Source organism: Aspergillus novofumigatus, assembly GCF_002847465.1.
Source record: "Aspergillus novofumigatus IBT 16806 chromosome Unknown P174scaffold_8, whole genome shotgun sequence".
NCBI classification, from domain to species: domain Eukaryota; kingdom Fungi; phylum Ascomycota; class Eurotiomycetes; order Eurotiales; family Aspergillaceae; genus Aspergillus; species Aspergillus novofumigatus.
Window position 1 is genome coordinate 956,274 of NW_020194281.1, and position 22,137 is coordinate 978,410.

At 41.1% G+C, this 22,137-nt stretch overlaps 3 protein-coding genes across 3 annotated transcripts; 1 reads left to right on the forward strand and 2 right to left on the reverse strand.

The window, feature by feature from the left end:
* Positions 1–498: 498 nt before the first annotated feature.
* On the reverse strand, positions 499–3,525 carry P174DRAFT_292028 (putative actin binding protein). Its single transcript, XM_024821594.1, has 3 exons — positions 3,055–3,525; positions 2,813–3,000; positions 499–2,753 (listed from the first exon to the last, which is right to left on the reverse strand). The coding sequence occupies exons 1-3, from the start codon at positions 3,248–3,250 to the stop codon at positions 684–686; spliced, it is 2,454 nt and encodes an 817-aa protein (XP_024678851.1). The 5' UTR covers positions 3,251–3,525; the 3' UTR covers positions 499–683.
* A 1,344-nt stretch (positions 3,526–4,869) lies between these two features.
* P174DRAFT_413025 (putative AMP deaminase) lies at positions 4,870–8,556 on the forward strand. Its single transcript, XM_024824330.1, has 5 exons — positions 4,870–4,996; positions 5,052–6,476; positions 6,536–7,656; positions 7,734–7,861; positions 8,063–8,556. Exons 2-5 carry the CDS (start codon positions 5,157–5,159, stop codon positions 8,305–8,307), a joined length of 2,814 nt encoding a protein of 937 aa, XP_024678852.1. The 5' UTR covers positions 4,870–4,996; positions 5,052–5,156; the 3' UTR covers positions 8,308–8,556.
* A 339-nt stretch (positions 8,557–8,895) lies between these two features.
* P174DRAFT_413027 (uncharacterized protein) lies at positions 8,896–11,313 on the reverse strand. The gene has a single exon (XM_024824331.1). The coding sequence runs from the start codon at positions 10,926–10,928 to the stop codon at positions 9,018–9,020; it is 1,911 nt and encodes a 636-aa protein (XP_024678853.1). The 5' UTR covers positions 10,929–11,313; the 3' UTR covers positions 8,896–9,017.
* Between the last annotated feature and the right edge of the window lie 10,824 nt (positions 11,314–22,137).

A 22,137-nucleotide genomic window follows, 5' to 3' on the forward strand; every position in this document is an offset into this window, starting at 1 on the left:
TATGTAGTACTTCATAATAATACTAAAACAGTGGTTTGTATAGTTGACCAACAGAAAAAGCTAGAATGGGTCACGTGATATGCATATATCTACAATCCATCGAAAATCTACCAATGCTCTTGTATATATCTAAGTTTGGCCCTTCAAGTACTGGATAAGTCTGAGTCGCAAACAAAGGTATTGCATTGATCTTCTCGGCAATTTTTTTATATTTGCTATTTAAAAAATACAAATGTCTAGACATTTATATATTTCCGAGACCAGCCTTTCATGATGTAGCAACCATGCATATAGAGAATAGAGTAACTGAATAGACTGTTCCCTTCAAAATGCCAGGTGCCACATTGGTTGAACAACACTGTTGTCATGAGATAGGTTATTTAATGACGCAATAAGCTATCTTATTTCTTGAACTGGATTGGCAAGAAGGATACACATTCTATGACCTTTGCTTAAGTTCAGACATCAACGAGAGAAATAATGCCTGGGACAAAAGACTAAAATACAGGCTTACAGAGGAACCAAAATCCCATATCTGACACAGGAGCGAAATGTGTACTCGTGAGTTGTTCCCTTTGTAATGGTTTCCAAGTAGACGCGCTTATGCCAGACTTGCCGGACGACTTTATCAATATCTGACTGGACTCCGACATGTCCCAGCCAAGAGAAAGAGCAGCCACAACCTACTCCTCGAGTTGTACATAGTTGGCAGGGAAGAGCCCCTTCTGACCCTTGTACTCACCGAACCACCAATCATCATCGGGGAATTCCTGGTGTCGAGTTAGCGATGCCGTTGTGACTAGAATGTCTGGCCAAAAGCAAGCAAAAAGGGGGAAAAAGACGAAGAAGCAAAAAGGACTGCAAGATGTCCCACTTACGATGTTGACTATTTGAGCGCCCTCCGGGAAGCTGAGCTCATTGTCCTCCGCAGCCTCGTAATCATACAGTGCCATTGCAGTTGGCTGTGCTATATCCTGCCTTCCCCCAGGGCTGTGGGCAGGAACGATTGGAGGAATTTCCTTGGGTTCTTCAGCTCCAGCAACTGGTGCGAGGTGCTCTAGCTGGTTGTCTTTGACGAGCTCAACATAGTTGCTGGGGAAGAGACCCCGCTCGCCGCGCGCATTAGAACCAAGCCACCAGTCCTTATCAACCATCTCTATGCCAGACACATACTCTCCCTCCTTCAAGTCTATTTCATTGTCCTCTGCCTTCTCATAATCATACTGCACAATAGCCTGGAGCGCCTCGTCTTGAGGACGGTCAACGACTGTAGCTTTTGACGTTTCCCTACCAATATCAATGGCATTATCCTCGAGCCCTTCATCATCTGGTACTGCCTGTCGGAGGCTTTGTGTCGGCATGACAGGAGGTGGCGAGTATTGTTCATCGTGAGCGTCCGCAACTTCTCCCCGTCCAACCGGCACGGCAATGCGAATTGGAGAAGATTCACGTACGGGGGGCGGCGTTGGAGGAGTAGGGGAACGAGGCTGTTGAGGAGGGATGGGTATAGGCTGGTGAGCTTCGACGTCCAATGGTTCTTCCGGTCTCATCTCCTGTGAAGTTTGCGGTGCAGGTAATTCATTTTCGGAACCAGGTACGCCGACTGCTTCTTCATCGGGAGAGGGACTCATGCCTGCACCACGTAATTTCTGATCCCGGCTGGTAAAGTCTGGCTGGCCAGGCAGTGACGTTTCCGGCCCAGTTGTCAATTCCTGCCCTTGCTGGGAGACACCGCGGTCCACAGAGTTGCCCGTAGGCGTAGTCTGAACGGGAGCCCATGTCTTGCCATTGTACGAACTCTTCCATTCTCCCTTGCCGCCGCCCTGACCACCGCTTGCTGCTGATGGGCTAGGGGCAGGACCTTGCCCTCGTTCTCGGGCTTTTCTTTCAGCCCACTGCTGCGCAGGAGTCTTTCCTCCTTCGTCTGCAAACGTTCTGCTTGCAATGCCAACCTGTGTGGCAGGAGGGACAGGGCCTGAAACGAAGCCACTGGGCAAGGGTGCCTTTGTGCCTGTGAAAGCCGAGCTTAGACCGATTTTGTTCGCAACCTTCGGCTTGGGTAAAGTCGTCAAACGCTCAGGCTGATCGGGTAGTTTTGGAGAATCCGAAGATTTAACCCTTTCATTACCCGATTCAACAGGGTTGCTTGAGATGGACTGGTCAACAGATGATTCAGGCTGCTTCTGCGCCTTAGAACGGATAGCAGCAATATCGACCTTACCAACCGGCTCATATGCGCCTCTCACAGGCTCGGGTCGGTCTTCCTTCAAATCCCCTGCTTCCCGCGCTTGTTTCCTGATTGCAGCGATATCCACCTTGCCTATCGGCTGATAGCCACCCTTAACAACATCATTGTTCTCTGTAACGGGAAGCTCATGATAATGGGATGTTCTGGGCAGGTTCTGAGACTTGATTGCCTCTATGTCAACCTTAGTTGGCTTGTACGCGGACTGAACTTTTTCAAGTTCTGTCCTGGTAACCGGGGGCGCATCAGGACCCCAGCCATTATCATCGCTGCTCATTCTTGGAACCACCCTAGTGGAAACATTTGACATGGTCTTCGAGTCTACCGCACCAGTTCTGGTGGGGGTGAATGCTGGTTTGCTTGCAACCGGAAGCGTTTTGGGCACAGCAGTGACTGGCGAAGCTCGTTCTGGTGTGTATTTCGCGCCAGAGGCATCTCCGACCTTCTGTATTATTCCCTCGGGCGTCAGATCCCCCTCGGAACGTGCAGTGATCTGGACATGGTAGTTCTGGAGTAGCCTAATGTTAGAAAATTATTTTCATCTAAGCTGTACAAGGGGGCACCGACGGATAAAAACTTTGTGACAGCAGACAGGTGGCTTGTAAAGTATCCTTTCGTTCGTTCTGGGACGCCCTCTCCACACCATCCGATGAGGACATTCTTCGGGAGACCACTGTTTGGATCAGTGACTTTGACGAAAGCGAATTGAATCTTTCCTTCCGAAAACTCGTCAATGAGATCCTCAAGCTCACCAGCTGCAGGATTAGGTATCAGCATTTGAGTTGAGCCTTGAGGAATCGGTGACTAACCCCCGGTATTCTGGACCTTCAAGACACTTTCCTTGCTATCTGAATTGCTCTGGAAGGCATTGACCAAAGGCGTTGAGACAGAAAATACTGCCCATTGTCCATATGTAGCTCTGTCGGTAGGTAGCGAACAATCGATTACGGACCGATAACTCTTGGTAATTGATGGCCCGTTCGACGAGAGATTCAGAGATGCCATATCGCTGAGAACTAGTCGCTGGGTAGTGTCGAGGATCTGTGGATCAAATAAGTGATGCAATGATAGTTGCTAACTACAGTGATTTTAGTCGACTAGTATTGCAAGGCGCATAACAGATTTCATGGATGAATAAGTGTGATGCAGGTAACTAAGATTAGATAGGTCACTCAGCAAGAACGAGGAGGCCAGGTGTGTTCCAACATTAGGTTCATGATCTTACTACCTTGGGTAAAGGTAAATCAACAAAGTACATTTAGGTACTAGTTAATGTCATTGGTACATAGTAACTAGTTACTATCTCATACCTTAGTCAATACCCATACACACAGGAATAAGACAATCATACCATCCATAGAGACCTAACCTTTACCAACTATAAGCTAGTCCAAATAAATAGCTGCCTTACTTTACTAACTTACTTGTATTCTGTAAGCAGGGAGCTTGTACGTCTCTAGGGAGGCACATACTACCTGGTACTGTGGTATGTCGATTACATCATAATTTTTTAGTAAACCGAGGGGGACCAAGGTAGAGTGATCATTGTAATGGAAGGAGCACCTTATACCATTAGATAGGGCCAGTTCTTTCAGGTATTTTTAGGTACCACTTTTGCTGTATTTGCTAACCTGTAATAATGGATATATTAAATAGACAATGGGTTTATAATCATTGTCAGATGTATGGAATTGAAAGCTAATTATGATCTGTGTCTTAGTAGCACACCCTCAGCGCTCCATAGGGTTCTTCAGGTAAGTAAGGCCCTTGCAGGAGCAAGATATGACTGTATGATCTTAGCCTGGGTTGTAATATTTTAATGTGACTGTGGATGGTAAGGTAACCTGACTGATGTGGTCTTTACAGTAATTTCCCCTAGCTGCCCTATGGTACATTTATGTTGTCCAAATCCCACTCATATATTTTATCAGGAAGACAGATACCTAATACATAGATACTGTTGATTGCGTGAGCAATGATGTTATGTAGGTGGTATAAGTATATATAGACAGAAGTGTGACAGCAGCAAGATGTTTAGACACTATTTCACTGTGTATGGAGTATATGACCCTGGAATAAGATATATAATGTTAATACTAACACTCCTTATTTCATCATGGGACTCATGGTTCTTTTTCACTAAGGTAACTATACTTAATTCTAGTTCTATAAAGCTACATAGGCTCAGGCACTGATCCTCTTATAAAGAAGTAAAAGTTCAGTACCTTAGCTTCTTCATTAAATAATTAGATAGATTTAAAATAGGGAAGAGCATATAACCCTTTACTTTTCACTATGATAAAATTAATTAAGGCAGTCCTTTACTATCTTAGACTATTGGTAATTAGGATAATTAACCAGGTGTAAGTACAACTACTGAGAATCATACTGCCCCCCTGGCCTCCCTGGAGCCTGATACAGCCTGTGTCTAAGATATATGTATTGCTGGTATTATTGGAGACTGTCACATCATTAGGTTCGACCGTTTTGACATTGTTCATAACTTACAAGTACTACCATGTTTGACTGGTACCATCTGCTACCTAATGACTGTTTATGGAATGTACATGTCAGAAAACGGATAAGCCAGGGCAATACCTAAAAGTGTATCCGAGTAAGGTACGGAGTACAGATCACCAACAACCTACCTAGGTACTTTAGCCTCTTGATAGAGGGGTAGACCCCGATCTAATTTTCCTTGTCTTCAGCGGAAGGAGTCTTAATATGCCACTAGTACCCCAGAAGTATGCGGTGAGACTTCCATGTGACCCTACGGCTGGCTCCATACTAATCCGTAGTTCACAAGATTTTCCGAGAAGAATTTTGAAAGAGTTCCGGACCGTAAGGTACAATTGCTGGCAGGTTATCCCTGTTTTCATTCAAACCTTTCCCTGACGCCCGCGCGGTCGAAATGGATAATGCGCATGACCTACAAGCTAGCACTGAAAGCTCAACTGTCGACTTAAAACATGACCGCGATGAAGAAAACACACAACAGGCAGATGTTGACAGCTCTTTATCTGCAACTGTGACAGATAGTCTTGACCATGTACTCCCGAGGGATAGAGAGATGAAAACACCGACATACGATTATGCTTACGAGAAGTCGATGAGTCACACAGAAGCAAAACTCTTCTACCAGCATCATCAATTGGTGTCACGAGGCGCCGACAGTGAGTCTGATCAGGGTTCCGGCCTCACGGGCAGGCCGTCTGCCTCTGACATACTATCAACTAAAGTTCAGACGGAGGGAAAGCCTCAAACAGGCATCCTGGGCTCGAGTAATTCAACGCAGCTTGGCACGCCTACTTCGGGATACGCTGAAATTACCAGCACCAGTCCCGGTCAGCTTCCACTCCGAGATGATACAATGCATCATGGGAATCCAAATGAACAAGGATCATGTTATATGCAGTTCGCCACTGAGGTTCCAGGTGCTATCAAAAGTGCTATGAATATGACGGGCAGCGGCACGGTTGCCTCGGAATTAAACATCATCTACCGCAAGATTCGCGGGCTACTTGAGCGACGCGCCGAATATATCCGACTGTCATCACAGGGTCCTGAGGATAACCCCAAAGATCGTCCCGATTGGAGGATTTACCCACCCCCGCCAGAACCAGCCTGGGATGCTGATAGAGAGAATGGGAATCAAGAATCCTCTCCTGGTGCCGGAACCAAGAAAAGAAAGATGGGCCAGGATATTGGTGAGGACTTCGACATGGCTGAATTCATTCCGCTCCCGGGAGAGTCAAGCTGGACATTCAGACTGGATGAAAATAGTGTCTACCAAGTGTACGAAAATATCGAGGCTGCAAATGTGCACAAGCCTACCATCAGAATACCTTCACTGCGTGATTTTTATATGGACCTCGATGCAGTCATAGATGTGTCCACAGACGGACCAGCCAAGAGCTTTGCGTTTAAACGTCTTTCTTATCTGGAGGGCAAATTTCAGCTCTACACGCTGCTCAATGAATATCAGGAGATTGCTGACAGCAAAAAGGTACCACACAGAGACTTCTACAACGTCCGGAAGGTCGACACTCATGTCCATCACTCGGCTTGCATGAATCAGAAACATCTCCTCAGGTTCATCAAAAGCAAAATGAAGAAGTCTCCTGATGAGGTTGTATTATTCCGAGATGGTAAACATCTAACGTTGAGAGAGGTTTTTGAAAGCATAAACCTAACAGCTTATGACCTGAGCATTGATACGCTGGATATGCATGTATGTATTATCCCCACAGGTCTTTCTTCTTACAACTCTCCCTCCTCATCAATTTGCAGGCGCATACGGATTCCTTCCATCGCTTTGACAAGTTCAATCTCAAATATAATCCCGTCGGAGAGTCTAGACTGCGCGAGATCTTCTTGAAGACGGACAATTATATTAAAGGTCGCTATCTGGCCGAGATCACAAAAGAGGTCATCTCAGATTTAGAGTCCAGCAAGTATCAAATGGTGGAGTGGCGCATCTCAATATACGGAAGGTCGATTCAAGAATGGGACAAGCTCGCTGCTTGGGTGGTTGACAACAAATTATTCTCCCCAAATGTGCGCTGGCTAATACAAGTTCCTCGGCTTTACGACGTCTACAAAGCAAGCGGCATGATGGAGAACTTCGAGCAAGTTATCACAAACGTTTTCCAGCCATTATTCGAGGTGACCAAAAATCCAAGCAGCCATCCCAAACTTCATATCTTCCTCCAGCGTGTGGTTGGATTCGACAGCGTGGATGACGAAAGCAAAGCTGAGCGCCGACTGTATAGAAAATACCCCATTCCTAGAGAATGGAATACGAAACAAAATCCTCCCTACAGCTATTGGATTTACTTCATGTTCGCTAATATCGCGTCATTGAATTTCTGGAGAAAGCAACGCGGCTTCAATACTTTTGTTTTAAGACCTCATTGCGGTGAGGCTGGGGATCCAGATCATCTTGCAGTTGGTTTTCTCTGCTGCCACAGCATCAGTCACGGAATACTGCTCAGAAAGGTCCCTCTATTGCAGTATTTGTTTTACCTCGATCAGATTGGGATCGCAATGTCCCCGCTCAGTAACAACGCGCTATTTCTGACATATGACAAAAATCCGTTTGCGAATTTTTTCAGGCGCGGCCTGAATGTATCCTTGTCAACGGACGATCCTCTGCAATTTGCGTTTACCAAGGAGCCGTTGATTGAAGAATATTCGGTTGCTGCACAGATATACAAATTCAACGCTGTGGACATGTGTGAGCTCGCAAAACATTCAGTCGAGCAAAGTGGCTTTGAACTATCATTGAAGAAGAGATGGCTCGGTGCGAACTGTTCTCTCCGCGGGGTCGCAGGAAATAATGTCGCAAAAAGCAATGTGCCAGACATTCGGGAGCAATTCAGGCATGAAACTTTACTTGGGGAGCTTGCCTTGTAAGTTATTCTCTTGCTTGCAGTCCATGATACAGACAGACATCTTAGGGCGAAAATAGAACTTGCTGACTTACCAGGATTGAACGTTATTCTGATCGTCATATTGACTGTTCAACTAGGCGACCAATCGTCCCCGCCACAGGCAGTCAGCTAGAAGCGCCGTCACGGATTCCTCTGGATCCAGAGCAAGGGCACTCAGGCCATTGTAAGTTCAAACGCCGTGGACCCGAAAACTCGCTTTTAGAGTCCCTTGTCCGATGATGTCGGAGTCTTTATCGTCTCATTATCATTGTTATTGTCGCCATTTTGACCGCGTCCCTATGGTCGTTCCCTTTGTCCTTCGGGCGCTTGTTCAGTGTAGGGTCTTAGTCTCTGTTCGATCTGATTGCTAACGATGAACATGCAGCACAGTCTCCCACTAGCTCGATCTTACCTCAGCTTCGATCCGACGCCAGTGACGCAGAGGCTCTTCGAAATACCTGCTCCTCAGATACCACCAGGGCCGGCGACTCTGGCAACTCACTCGGAGGTACCCATCCCACAGGGCAAGCGGCAGCTTCCCCGGGAAGTCCACCAGAGCACCGGATTTTCCCTGGTATTGTCCATGAGAGAATCCGGAGAGATAATACCAACATCAATAATGATAGCTGAAGGTCATTCGAAAATACAGGCAGAGAGAGCATTGGTCAGCTCAATGCTGGAGTCTCAAAAATCCGAAATAAACAGCTTTGACACTATCTGCTCACGCCTACAAATATTATGAATCTAATTTGAACATCTTTGAAGTTAGCCATGCGCATCTTAATATTGATATAATCCTTAATTCATGCCTCGTCGCGTTGTGATTCGGATATTTAGGGAATTACTATCTGCTCTGCTGTACTATCTACGTAGCATAATACAATATTGAAAATCTTTACCTTACAGAAAATAGCTATGAAGCCAGGGCATAGGATTTCTTGTGCCTGGCTAAGGTATTGATAGGGATTATGGTGAAATATTAATATGTGATGCTGGATACTGATATGTGGGTAGCCAGAAATACACAATATAGCAGATCATTGAAGTCTCGTGGCGCTGAAGGAGCTGAGAAGAACGGGCAGGGGAGAGAGCCTATAGATGTATGCTAAAGGTAGTACATGACATTGTGGAATGATAAAGTCACTTACCTCCCTCTGTATACTCAATTATTACAGATATTCCAAGCTATAAAAACGATCAAGAAAGGACAGAAAAAAGCCGCACTCTATCACTGATATTTCTTGGTGTTGAGCTAAAACTAGAGGCCATGACTCTGGGCTAGTATGTGCATGGACCAAAAACAATATTGCAATAATTAGTATTTTCAGGTCAGAAGTTCATTAAATTGCCCAGCTCCCTCTCCTCTCAAGCACACCCCATGCGTCATGATCATTATCATTATCAAAGTTGGGTTGCGACCTTGCCAAGTCATGAATATACAAACGTAAGGCCACCCAACGGGCACAGACCTGTCTAACGACCGGCCCATTTGCTGAACCATCTTCATTGACTTGAAGGTAGCCCCTAGCAAGAGCAGATGTATCGCCCCGTCTGAGTTCCTTCACAGGGATGCCTGACACCCTGCTAAGCTCATGGTCATAGTAACGTGCAACACACGGGTAACCTAGAGATAAGTAGTTATAGATCTGGGTCACGAAATTATCGTCAACCCCAAAGCAGCAATCATGATGTTCATTGTCAATGTCATCACGCGATAATTCTCCTACATCTAAAGCCAGATGACAAGAGGAGCTAGAAGTGGATTGGTCCTGGTCCTGCTCATCGTTGTATACTTTAGATTGACACTCATTGTTATAGTGACGAAAATTGTCTGTCACGCAGGGTAAAGATCCTTTGGATTGTTGAGCATGCTTGTGACTGCAACATGTTCCCTTCCAGAGACCAGTAGTTGCATCATCCTGCATATGATCAGGCTGTGTACACCAAAGACCAGATTCATTGCAGACTCGCTGCCTTGAATCAGTAGCACAGTCCAGCACAGAGCCACTCTCACACATCGTCGCTTCGGGAGATAAACTCTGTGGGAATACAAGGTCATCGCCTAGCATAGGTGGACGCGCGAGATGCCTGGAGAGATCTGGCTCATACTTTCCTCTCCAACAGTCATTATCGATTCCATTGTAAAACTGTCGAGGGTTGAATATTGCAGACGAAAGGCGTGTCCCCTTCGTACCCGCCATAGCACGATCCCTCATTTCGGCATCCTCCTTGTGCCGGCGCATATGTTCAAGTTCCCACGGAAGATCGGCCGACGATTCCCGCCTCGATACAAGCAGAAGGCCGTTTTTCGAGTCCCCGTCGGAACATTCGTCTTCATCCTTGTCGATCGCAAAGTGATCCACAGGCTCATATACTTGTTCATTAGGAAACGCTGCAAGTGCCTGCTCCTTCAGTTGATTTTCCACCGACTGAGCTGCGAGAGAAAGGAAGTACTCCGCCATATGACCATCACGGCCAGTTTGACAGCTGTTTTCGGCTTTTGAGTGTAGAGCAGATACATTGGATGAAACGGAAGGAGACGCCGAGAGCGACGGTATATCCGACCCCTCCGAGGCATCACTGCAGCTGGAAGGGATTGCAGGGAGGTCTGGCACTCGAAAAGAGTGGCTTCTTGACTCTTGGCGCTGTTGAAGACTAGAGTATGAAAATTTAGATTCGATAATGGCAGAGGAAGTATCTGAGTTCGCGCAGGTGGAGGTGCCGCTTTGTGTTCGAGACCCGTTGTCATACCCCTGTACAGGAGCTTCAGACAAAGTATGCGACGTTTCCTTGAGGCGAAATGAACGTTTATTGGTCTCAACAAGCTGAGGCGCAAACTTTCTAGGGCATGATTGCATCTGAAGTACGACCTTTTTGGCAGCCGAACTCGAAACAGGGTAGGGCAGTCGGTCTCTGTTCGTTTTGGTGTCAACTGAATTATGAAGTACTTCTTCCCTTATCAGTTGCTGCTGGGAACGGCCATAGATCCGGTTGTCACTATCTTCAATGTCACTCGGTATCAAGGAGTCCTCTTGCTGTCGTTGCGAACCCGTGAGATCGTGGGATGAGACTGGCCGCGTATCTGCAATGAGTGTTCCTGCTGGCTTGCCTGTTTCAACCTCCTGTTCCACGGAAGAGGCCTGCGCTGAGGGACCTGACTGGCGGTTCCGGGAACTGCGAGATGATGATTCAATCACATTAGGTAGAAATTTTCTGACCCTTTGGGGCGTTTTCTTCGTCTGCTCCGACATTGTCTTGGGTATTTTGATGATACAACAGTGTGTAGACACTTCACGTGGAGCTAGAGTGATTTGCAACTGCCGAATGCTGCCATATCCAAATAAGATAACTTTGCGGACAAATCCAAGACAAGTGCAGACTAGCCCTCAGGCAGGCATAGTTGCAAAATATAGTAGATGTCACCCTGTGTGTCTCATCCGGGACAACTCTCCATTTTTTTAGTAGTATCGGACTATATTTGACTGAAGGCTGCCATAGTATGACTGCTCATGTAGCCTTCACCGAGGTGATTGTATTGTCTATACAGGATGCGTCTCGAAGTTTGATATCCGCAAGGTCCCAGTGGGCTGACATATATAATTAGAAATGTCTGATAAAAAAAGCACATATCTAGAGAGGTACAGTGGCAGGTCAAAAGTCTGAATCCAGTGGTATTACCACTAGCTTAACTAGGAAATTCCTTGATATTACTGCTGCAATTTAAATCTTAAGATACCCTCTTCAAATTAACAATAACACAGCACTTTACTAAAAGTAATCACTGTAGATGTAATTATATTTAGGCTCTATAGTATTAGATAGAATTATTATATGCTTCATAGAAAGCATCATAATATTGCTTATAGGACTATTATGACTGCTAGTTGTTGAGAATCTATTAGATCCCTTATCACATTAAATTCAAATATTCAACGTGCCACTGTACAGCAGCCTGTTATTTTAAATATGATGACTAACTCTGGATAAGGCTGTCACATAATGCTAAGTTATGAAATTATGGCAAGCCAGGGGTATCCATCCCCCTATGCACCCACACCACTGTGATATTGACTGGTATGTCTATGGTTTCAAAGAGAGTCTATGAAAGTGTGAATATAAAATATCTAGTAGGTGTTACTAATATATATATAATTATATAGACCCTTATATTCCTTTATAGCTTAGGTAGAATTATAAAAATGGGCTAGAATCCTTTATTATTAGTAGGATTAGGACATGTATAGGGCAGCTACTGGCCTACCCCTACCCTGACACACATGAAAGACTCTACCCCCCTGTGATGACAAATATTCCAATATATACCCTACCAATATTAAGGATTTCTAGCCCATTTTTATAATTCTACCTAAGCTATAAAGGAATATAAGAGTCTATATAATAATATTATATATATTAATAATATCTACTAAATATCCTCTATATACTATTAGATATATAATTAATATTATATATACTAGTTAATATCATATCCTCTCCTACTTAGATTAAACTCTATCTATAGAGTCCTTACTTAGTAAGTAGGAGTTTAGTTAGCACCTATTATTATAGCTAAATAGACTTAATTATTATTAAGATATATTAATTACTAGATCTAGTATTTAGATAGTATTATTTCTTTATTAACTATCTATAGAATCTACTAAATTATTTTTATGTCTTAACTTTTAAGATCAGGGTAGTAGTAGCTTTAGTAATTTCTTTATTAATATATAAGAGTTAGATTACTTTATTTATTAATATTAATTAGTAAGTTACCTAAGTAATTAATAATTACTAAGTAGTATATAGAGAATTATAATAAATATTACTATTTAGAAATATATATAAATAAGAGAGTGTAAAGGCTCAGCTGTAGCCCAGCCACTCAATTATGCAGCCACCCCTTGCTTCCTAATTGTTTTCAACCTCCTGTTTTCAACCTCCTGCTTTCACACCTTGAGCCGCTTTCGAATCATCGCTGAATGCATCTAGGATAGACAGCGAAGATAAATAGTATGCCCCTTGTCTGGTATTCGAGAAGACAAGGATTAGTTTTGTTTCATATAATCTACTACTCTCTACCATCCTCCTCCATTAATTATCGTCACCAGTTCTTACCTAGTCAACAGGCCATCTACCCTGATACGTAGATCCTTACAATTTCTAATCCTTCTTTCTTTGACTACTTAAGTATTGGTTACGATGCCTGCTGATTTTCACCATGGAGCTATTGCTTCTACCCCTTCGCCGGTGGAACAACATGGTCCCGTTGAAGAAACGTCTTCTAATCTAAGCGACTCCTCTACCCCTACCAATCAACCTCAAGAGTTGAAGGGTGCTGAAATACAACAAATCCTACAACGAATTACTGAACTTGAACGCCTTCAACAGATTCGAAGAGTTGATGAGTTTGAACAGCTTTCCCATCAAAACGACACATCTTCAACGGAAGATAGGCAGGAAATCAAATTCAAGAATCTTCCTATCTTTACTATCAAATATTCACTCCAGAAAAGAGAAGAATGGCTCCAAGATATGGAATATATATTCCAAGGAGCCCCAAAGAAATATGCCCCTGACAAGTTCAAAATCATTACTGCTATTGCACAAATGGACTCTACCTGCAGACAGCGATGGTACATCAAAATTCACGAAATGTCAACGGAACGACAACGAAACGCTAAGAATTCATGGCAGTTTTTCAAAGACTGGACCTTGAGCTTGATCCAAGACGCTAAAACAGTTGAGGCCGATGTTATTGTCAAATTACGTCAGGCCCATCAACGCCCAGACGAGGACCCTAGAGAATTTCATTGTTATCTAGATTCTCTAGAACAACATTTCCCTCAACAAGATGAAAAGCAACAAGCTCTGGCCTTCTTCAGCAGCCTTACACCAGAGTTACGTACTTATATTCAAGAACACCTTGATAAACTACCAGACACTCAAGATGAAATGGTGTCTGTAGCTTCGAAATACCACACCTTTTTACAGAAACAACAGAAACAAAAGAGAAAAGACATTGGAAAGCCTCAAGAAGGGAAATCTCAAAATGGTAGCCCATCAAAATACTTTCAAAGGAATTCTGAGAGGTTTGCGAAACCCAAATAAAACTAACTTAATAAGGATGGGAATCCCTTAAAATACTATAAATGTGGTAGTGAAGAACATCTTGCCAACCAGTGCATTGTAAGGGATGCTAAAGTCTAATTAATTATAGAAAATGATGAGGGGTCAGAGTAAAACCTATGCCTCTAACCTCCCACCCAGCAGTAGGGACTACTACTTGTTTCTATATTCTAATACAGCTGGTTAACAGCCTTAAAATGCACGCTAATCTTGATAGCTGTGCTGAGGTTAATATTATTAGTATTGCTTTTGCAAAATCACAAAAGCTATAGCAAGCTAAACTTACTGCCCCTATTATTAAGGCAGTTAACAACTTTATTACTCCTACTTATAGGGTTTGGAAAGTCCCTATCATTACCCACAATTCTAGGGGTAATAAATAAAGTTTTAAATAAGCTTGTATAGCTATTGATTGCAACCTACAACCTAAAGGAAGTCCTATTCTTCTTTTAATAACTATATTATGGGACCTCCGCATCTACTTATCACCATAGAAATGCTAATGGTGGTTTAAGATATTAACCTTTTCCCTGACCAACCCTCAAAAGTTTAAGAAACTATGTCGTAACTATGCAACAGTATTTGTATTAGTTAAATTACCTAAAGAGGTATGGCTCTCAGAGGAAGAGAAAGATAAGAAGTATTATTCTCTTAAGAATATACCTCCAGAACTAGCCAAGTTCTATAATGTATTCTTAGCAGAAAAGTTAAAGATTATACCTTCTCACTCTTCTTAGGATCATGCTATTGAAATAAAACCCAATAAATCACTACTGTTTAGCCTACTATATCCCTTATCCCAAGCAGAACTTCATGAATTAAAGGAGTATCTTAATAAGAATATTACATGTAGAAGAATTCAACCTTCTAAAAGCCCTATAGGAGCTCCTATCCTTTTTATCCTAAAGAAAGATGGGGGACTAAGACTATGTGTTAATTACCATGGACTTAATAAGATAATAGTGAAGAATTAGTACCTATTACCCCTTATATCAGAGATTCTTGACTAAATCTCAGGGGCTAAATACTTCAGCAAAATTAATATCTAAGAGGTGTACTATCAAATCCACATTAAAGAAGGAGATGAATGGAAGACAGCCTTTCATACCTAATATAGCCACTATGAGTATATAGTTATGCCTTTCAGCCTTATAAATGCGCTAGCCACCTTCTAGAATTACATTAACACCACCTTACATGATATTCTTAATATCTTTTATGTGGCCTATCTTGATAATATCCTAATTTTCTCCTAGATAAGAGAGGAACACACTGAATATATCTCTTAAGTCTTAGAAAGACTACAGAAAGCAAAACTTTATGCTAAACCCTTAAAATATACCTTCTACTAAAATCATGTTAAATTCCTAGGATATATTATTTTAGCTAATGGTGTATCTATAGATATAAGCTGGGTAGAAACTATTATTATATAGGAGGAACCCTATAGTTATCATAATATCTAGGTCTTCTTAGGCTTCTGCAACTTCTATTAATAATTTATTAAGAACTATTCCCTGATTACTTTACCTTTGACTAATCTCCTGAGAGGAATGAAAGAAGGAAAGAAACCAGGATTAGTAAAGTTTAACCTTATTAAGAAGCTTGCATTTTAAAGACTTATTACAGCCTTTCAGGCAGCACTACTATTATGGCACTTTAATTCAGCTCTACTAATATAGATAGAGACAGATGCCTTAAAAGATGGCATGGCTGGTATCCTCTCCTAACTAGATAAATAAGGGAGATGGCATCCTATTATCTTCTAGTTAAGAAAGTTTATAAGAGCTAAACTTAATTAGGCAATACTAGATAAAGAATTATTTACTATTATTCATTCCTTTAAATATTAGCATTAGTATACTGAAGGAGCCACGCATTAGATTAAGGTTCTCTCTAATTATGCCAACCTACAAGGTTTCATAAAATAACCAAAGTTAAATAGCAGATAGGCCTGTTAGTTAATTTCATTAATGCCATTTAATTTTGTTATTAAGCACTAAAAGGGGAAGGCTAATCCTGCTAATGCACCTATAAGATAATATGGTAATCAGACTATGCTATAGTCTGAGAGTGATGATATTATTACACTAATTTATAGATGAATGGTTGCTATACAGTCACTAAGGACTAAGGGTTAAGATAACTATAAACTAGAGCTAGGTAATATGCTATTAGAGCTCTGTAATTATGAAAACCACCTATAGTAGGAGGTAATTTGCTAAGATGATCTACAGTAGTTAACTAATAACTAGTTAATACTACAAGCCTTAGTTAAGTGTGCTACTCAAAAGGAAAATGTTTACAAACATAAAACTACTAAAGATCTAAAGGGTTTAATTAAATAATTACAAACTAAAGATATTAAGGTTTAACACTGAATTGCTGCTGTCAAGCAGAATGCTATGGAGTAAAAATATTAGAATATTAATTCTAAAGATCTTCTATAATTTAAAGGCAAGTTATTTGTGCCTAATACTAAATAATTAAGGAACTAATTAATTAGCATTTACCATGATGAATTACTAGCTAGTCATTTCAGCAGAAACTACACAGAAGCTTTACTAAGGCAAAAGTTCCACTAGATAAATCTATAAAACAATGTTAAAGCATACATTAAAGAATGTCTAATATGCTAAGGCACTGCAGCACTAAGGCATAGGCCTTACAGCAAGCTTAATTCATTACTGCAACCATCCCATCCATTCAGCAAACTATCAATGGATTTTATAACTGGACTTCCAACAGTACTATATAGAATTAATCCAGTTAATAGTATTTTAGTTATAGTCAATAGGTTTTCTAAATGGTCACTCCTATTCCCTATCTTAATAATGATAACTGCAGTAAAACTAGCCAAACTATTCCATTGAGAAGTTAAATTAAAATTTAGACCACCTAACAGCATCATTTCAGACTGAGGACTAGTCTTTACTAGTAAATTCTGGGTGAAATTATGCTACATTACAAAGATTAAATAAAGGCTATTGACTGCGTTTCATGCCCAAACCAATGGCTAAACAGAACAGATGAACCAAGTCCTTGAAAGATACCTCTATTGTTTTATTAATAAAGAATAAAACAACTAGGCAACTCTGCTAAGAGAAGCTGAGTTTGCTATGAATAGAGTAATCAACACATTGCTAAATAAATCCCTATTTAAAATCTTACTGGGCTACAATCCAGACTTTTATATATGTGCTGAGGACGGCACTATAGGGGGAGAGATTCCAGCTATAATAGTACAAGTACAAAAACTTTCAGATCTTTGAGGAAGATTAAAGGAATAATGGCGGAAAGCCAGTGAAACACAAGTAAAGCACTATAATAAACATTATAAGGAGTTAACATTGGAAAAAGGATAACTAGTAGGGCTATCTACAAAGAATCTTAAGTTAAAGGTTCTAAGCAAAAAGCTAGCTCCTACTTTTATTAGACCTTTTTGTGTGCTAGGTGCTGTTAGTTTATAAGCATATCATCTTGCTTTACCTACAAAATATGATTAAATTTATAATATCTTTCATGTGTCATACTTGGAACCATGGAACCAGGCAAAGCATGATCAATCCCTACCAATGCCAGAGCTTGAAGATGATGACAAATAGGAAGTTAAAGAGGTCAAGGACAACTGCATCATCAGAAATGAACAGTACTATTTAGTTAAATGGAAGGACTGGCCCTCAGAATACAACCAGTGGGTCCATACCAATGATATGACTAATGCACAAGAAGCAATACAGAAATACAAGAAAAGAATTGCTACTATCGACCGACGCAAAGGCGCCGGGAAGGCCTAGCTAAGGCTAAGTACAACAGACAAACGCAGAACACAACGCCGACTCAAATATCCTCAAGTACCAAAGGAAAAGACTGATCGATGTCAGCCAAGCGAGTCTGGCCAGCAACCACCATTTCATCGCCATAGAAACAGATGCTAATCGCCTTGATCTCCTCCATAAAGAAGAGAAGGGAAGCAGCCCAAGCCACATACCCAGTATCACCAGGCATGAGTCGAAGAGCTTTGGCCGAACGATATGCAGCCCAATCGTCGGCGGTAGCCCCAGTGTTCGGGTACTGAACGTGAGCCATTTCAGTGCGACGACCTTCAAGGAACTTGTTGTACTCGTCGCTCTGCAAGAACGTTAGCATCGAGACAGCGCTACAGTGATGAATCGACCCAGAAACTTACACGCCGTTCCTTTTTCTTCCCTGTGATGCCATGCAACTGACGGTGGTTCTGCTCTATGTTCTCGAAAGCATCAACAAGCCCAAGAAGGGCGACCGAAAAGTCCTCGAAAAGACTCGGGTCCCAGGTATACTGGGGATCGAAGAACCCAGTATACCATTCGATAACGGCAGACAGGTCAAGGGCAGTCCCGGCCATACCGGGCGCGGCCTAAGAAACAGCTGTTAACACCAAAACAACACATAGGACTGACGCAACATACAGGTTCGCAGAGCGAATGACGGGTGTTACACTGAATACACTTCGTTGAAGTGCTGTCCGAAAGCTTACAATCAACTTCGAAAGGAAGACCCCCTTGGGGGTTGAAGTTCTTCAAGGCAGTACGGAGGCAGCACATACACCAGTACTTTCTGCAAATAATGGTGTTTGCCATGACGAAACTCGACAGCAAGAACCACGAAGAGGAAGCGAAACGCAGCAGAAACAAACAAGATATCGTGAGGATTGGAAGAACTCAATTGTTGGATATCAACAAACAAAAAGCAACCGTGACGCCAAAGAAAACGCTGCGATGTGAAAAAGAAGCGTTGATACGCGAAGGTGAAAGAAGAGAAAACATAAACAAAGACATGATCAAGACAAATGTACTATGGTCGTCGCCCACAACGACATTGTTTACTACCACACCACAGTACACAACAACAAAGAACATAACAAATTTCGAAACACACAAAGCCAACACAACAGAAGCGTTACGTCTGCCCTACGATCAGTTATCTCTGTTGATAACATTACGTTGCGCCAACTATCGTGATATTGTTTACTTCTTTGGGAAAATTTGAAGTTATACAACTCCGACTGAGGACAGTCGTTATAACCGGAGGAGGTATAATTGTAAAGGCTCAGCTGTAGCCCAGCCACTTAATTATGCAGCCACCCCTTGCTTCCTAATTGTTTTCAACCTCCTGTTTTCAACCTCCTGCTTTCACACCTTGAGCCGCTTTCGAATCATCGCTGAATGCATCTAGGATAGACAGCGAAGATAAATAGTATGCCCCTTGTCTGGTATTCGAGAAGACAAGGATTAGTTTTGTTTCATATGATCTACTACTCTCTACCATCCTCCTCCATTGATTATCGTCACCAGTTCTTACCTAGTCAACAGGCCATCTACCCTGATACGTAGATCCTTACAGAGAGTTAATAAAGATAGAATTAACTAATAATTATAGATAAATAAGTAAGTATTTACTACTAGTATCTATTTCTTAGATATAAATACTCCTAACTTTTCCTACTTAATATATAGGATATTTTATAAATAATATTACTAAGATTAGAATTGAATTACCTTCTTATAGTTTAAATAATGGGTCTTTTATCTTGTCTATTAATTACTAATTATATTTAGATTATTTAGATTATTTAGATTATTTAGATTATTTAGATTATTTAGATTATTTAGATTATTTCTTATTATTCTCTTTCTGTCATGGGCTGCCCCCATGACACGCGCCGCCTTGTGTACGCAGCTGTGTGATCACCTGACTAGCAACTGGCATCCAGCCTGGACACCACCAACTGATTAATTATGTGATTAGGACTGGTTATTATATTAATTAGTATGATAGCTGCCTATACCTAGTTTCCTTCCTTCTCTAGCAATTCCACTTTATACCTTTGTGGCCTATTAGGATGGCTAGAGTAAAGCCTTAGATTAAGATATTCTAGCCTATAATAGTTAGAATTACTTACCTGCCTGCTAGTAGTAATAATAGCTAATAAAGCTATTATAAATCCTTAGAGAGAATTTTTACTACCCCTAATCAGACCTGACCCTCTAAAAATTTTATAAGATATCTAACTAATCCACCCTCCTCCTACTTATATAGTAACTCTAGTAAGAACTCCAGAACTAGCATACTAAGATCTAGACCCTATATATAGATCTAAATACCTCCTAAGCTAATATCTAGCTACTCCAGACCTAGCTCTTATCTATATTAAGATCCCACCTACCAGACCCTCCCTATTTTAATAGTAAACTATATACTCTGCATACCTAGCTCCCATCTATCTAAGCAAAACTCTAATTAGATAAGCTTACAGGAGCTAATGCTTTTAATTATATATAGGATTAACTAGAATAGCTATAATAGGCTTCAGTCCTTCACCTATGCTAATCTATAGAAGAAACCTAGTTATAGGATGTAGAAGTCATCTTCTTATTCTTCTAGTATCTTTACTATAATCCTAGAGAATACTAGGAAGCTATGCAGTGCTTTACTACTATGTAGTAATAGGAAGATAAGTCCCTTATTACCTTTCTTACCTGCTTTAAGCACCTTATATATAAGGCTAGAGTAACTATATAGCTAGATAGTTTATATTTATCCACCTTATATAGAGGGCTTTGCCCCTCCCTTTACTAGACCCTTAAAGATATAAACAACACCCTCTTTAGCCTCTTATATAATAAATATGTAGAGCTTGTCTAGCTTATTAATTAATATACCTATTATACCCAGCCTATCAAGAACCCTGCTATGAAACCAGCACCTAGCCAGACTCACTATACTAACCTAATAGATATAGACCCCATTAGGATTTCCCACACACATGCTATTAGACCTGCCTCTAGACACCACTCTTAATCACCTACTTCTAAATGCTGTTCTTACTAACTAGAACATGACCTCTGCCTGTACTGTGGTTCTGATGACCATTAGATTAAGGAATGTAATCAGTGCTTATATTGCTCTAGCTCACCTACTACATCCTAGCCTAGTTTACCTGCACCTGCCCCTGCTAAGCCCTGTACTAAGATAACAGCCTAAAGTTCTACTATGGATGCCCTCTTTAGTTAACAGCCCCTGGAGGTGGCCTTAAAGGAGGGGGGTATTGTCATGGGCTGCCCCCATAATATATGCTGCCTTGTGTACGCGGCTGTATAATCACCTAACTAGTAACTGGCGTCTAGCCTAGACACCACTAACTAATCAATCACATGATTAGGTAGACTGGTTAAACCCAACCTGGAAACCCCAACCCAACCCAGCCTAAACCCGCCTTGGGCCGGGTCCGGGTTTAGAATTTCTAACCCACAGGCCAGTTGGGTTCTGAGAATGAGAACCTATTTGGGTTTTAGGTTGAAAAATGGGCTGGGTTGGGTTGGGTTAGGTTCTTATTATAGGCTCTCTAGAACCCATGTTATTATAATACAGTTTTAATTATATAGGTATATATAGTAAGTGCTCTGCAAGTTAGCATAGATAAAATCTAACTAAGGTTAGATTCAGTATTATAAGAGTATTAATAAGTAAATTAATATTATATTAATAAGGAAAAATATTATATTAATAATTTAATATCCTAATTTAATATCTTCCATTAAGTATTGCCTAATATTTGCTATATTCATGCTGGTGATGAATTAGTTACCATGGAACCTGGGGCTGACATGATGTTATTTAAAGTAGAGTTAGTGATGGAGGAAGATTATCTTCTTATATATCATCTAGTAGATCTGCCTGACCTTCCTTAATATTATTAATATCTTCCTCTTCACTAATATAGTCAGGCATATCTACTAGATTAGTATTATCTTCTTCATCTCTAATAGTACCTCCATCTTTATTATCCTCCTGAATGCCTGTAAATTCTTGTTAAAGTTTGAAATTTTCAGCACACATCTGGATTATTATTGCTTGGATTATGCCTGGGAGAAAATAACTTTAATAGTAGTAACAGACATCTTAAGATATATTAAAAAGATGCTCAACCCCCACACCACTAATAGGCATAGCTAAGAAGTCTCATGCCATTCTTGTAAGAATAGGAAAATAATTCTTATACTATTTCTAATACTCAAGCATATTTATACCAGAGGGCATGAGACCTATAATTAGTTAGTAAATCTAACTTAAGTTAGAATTATATAATATACCTTCTTATAAATAATCCTTAATCTTACTCAAGGTATTATTAGTTTAGGTTAGAATATATATTTTACCCTTCCATGTAATAGTAATGACTTAATCTAGTTTAGAAAGATAGTTAGAGGTATGATTTATCTTTACTTTCTCTAGAAAGACTACAGCATAGTAAGTATAAATATCCTTAAGGGCACTAGTATACCTATCATG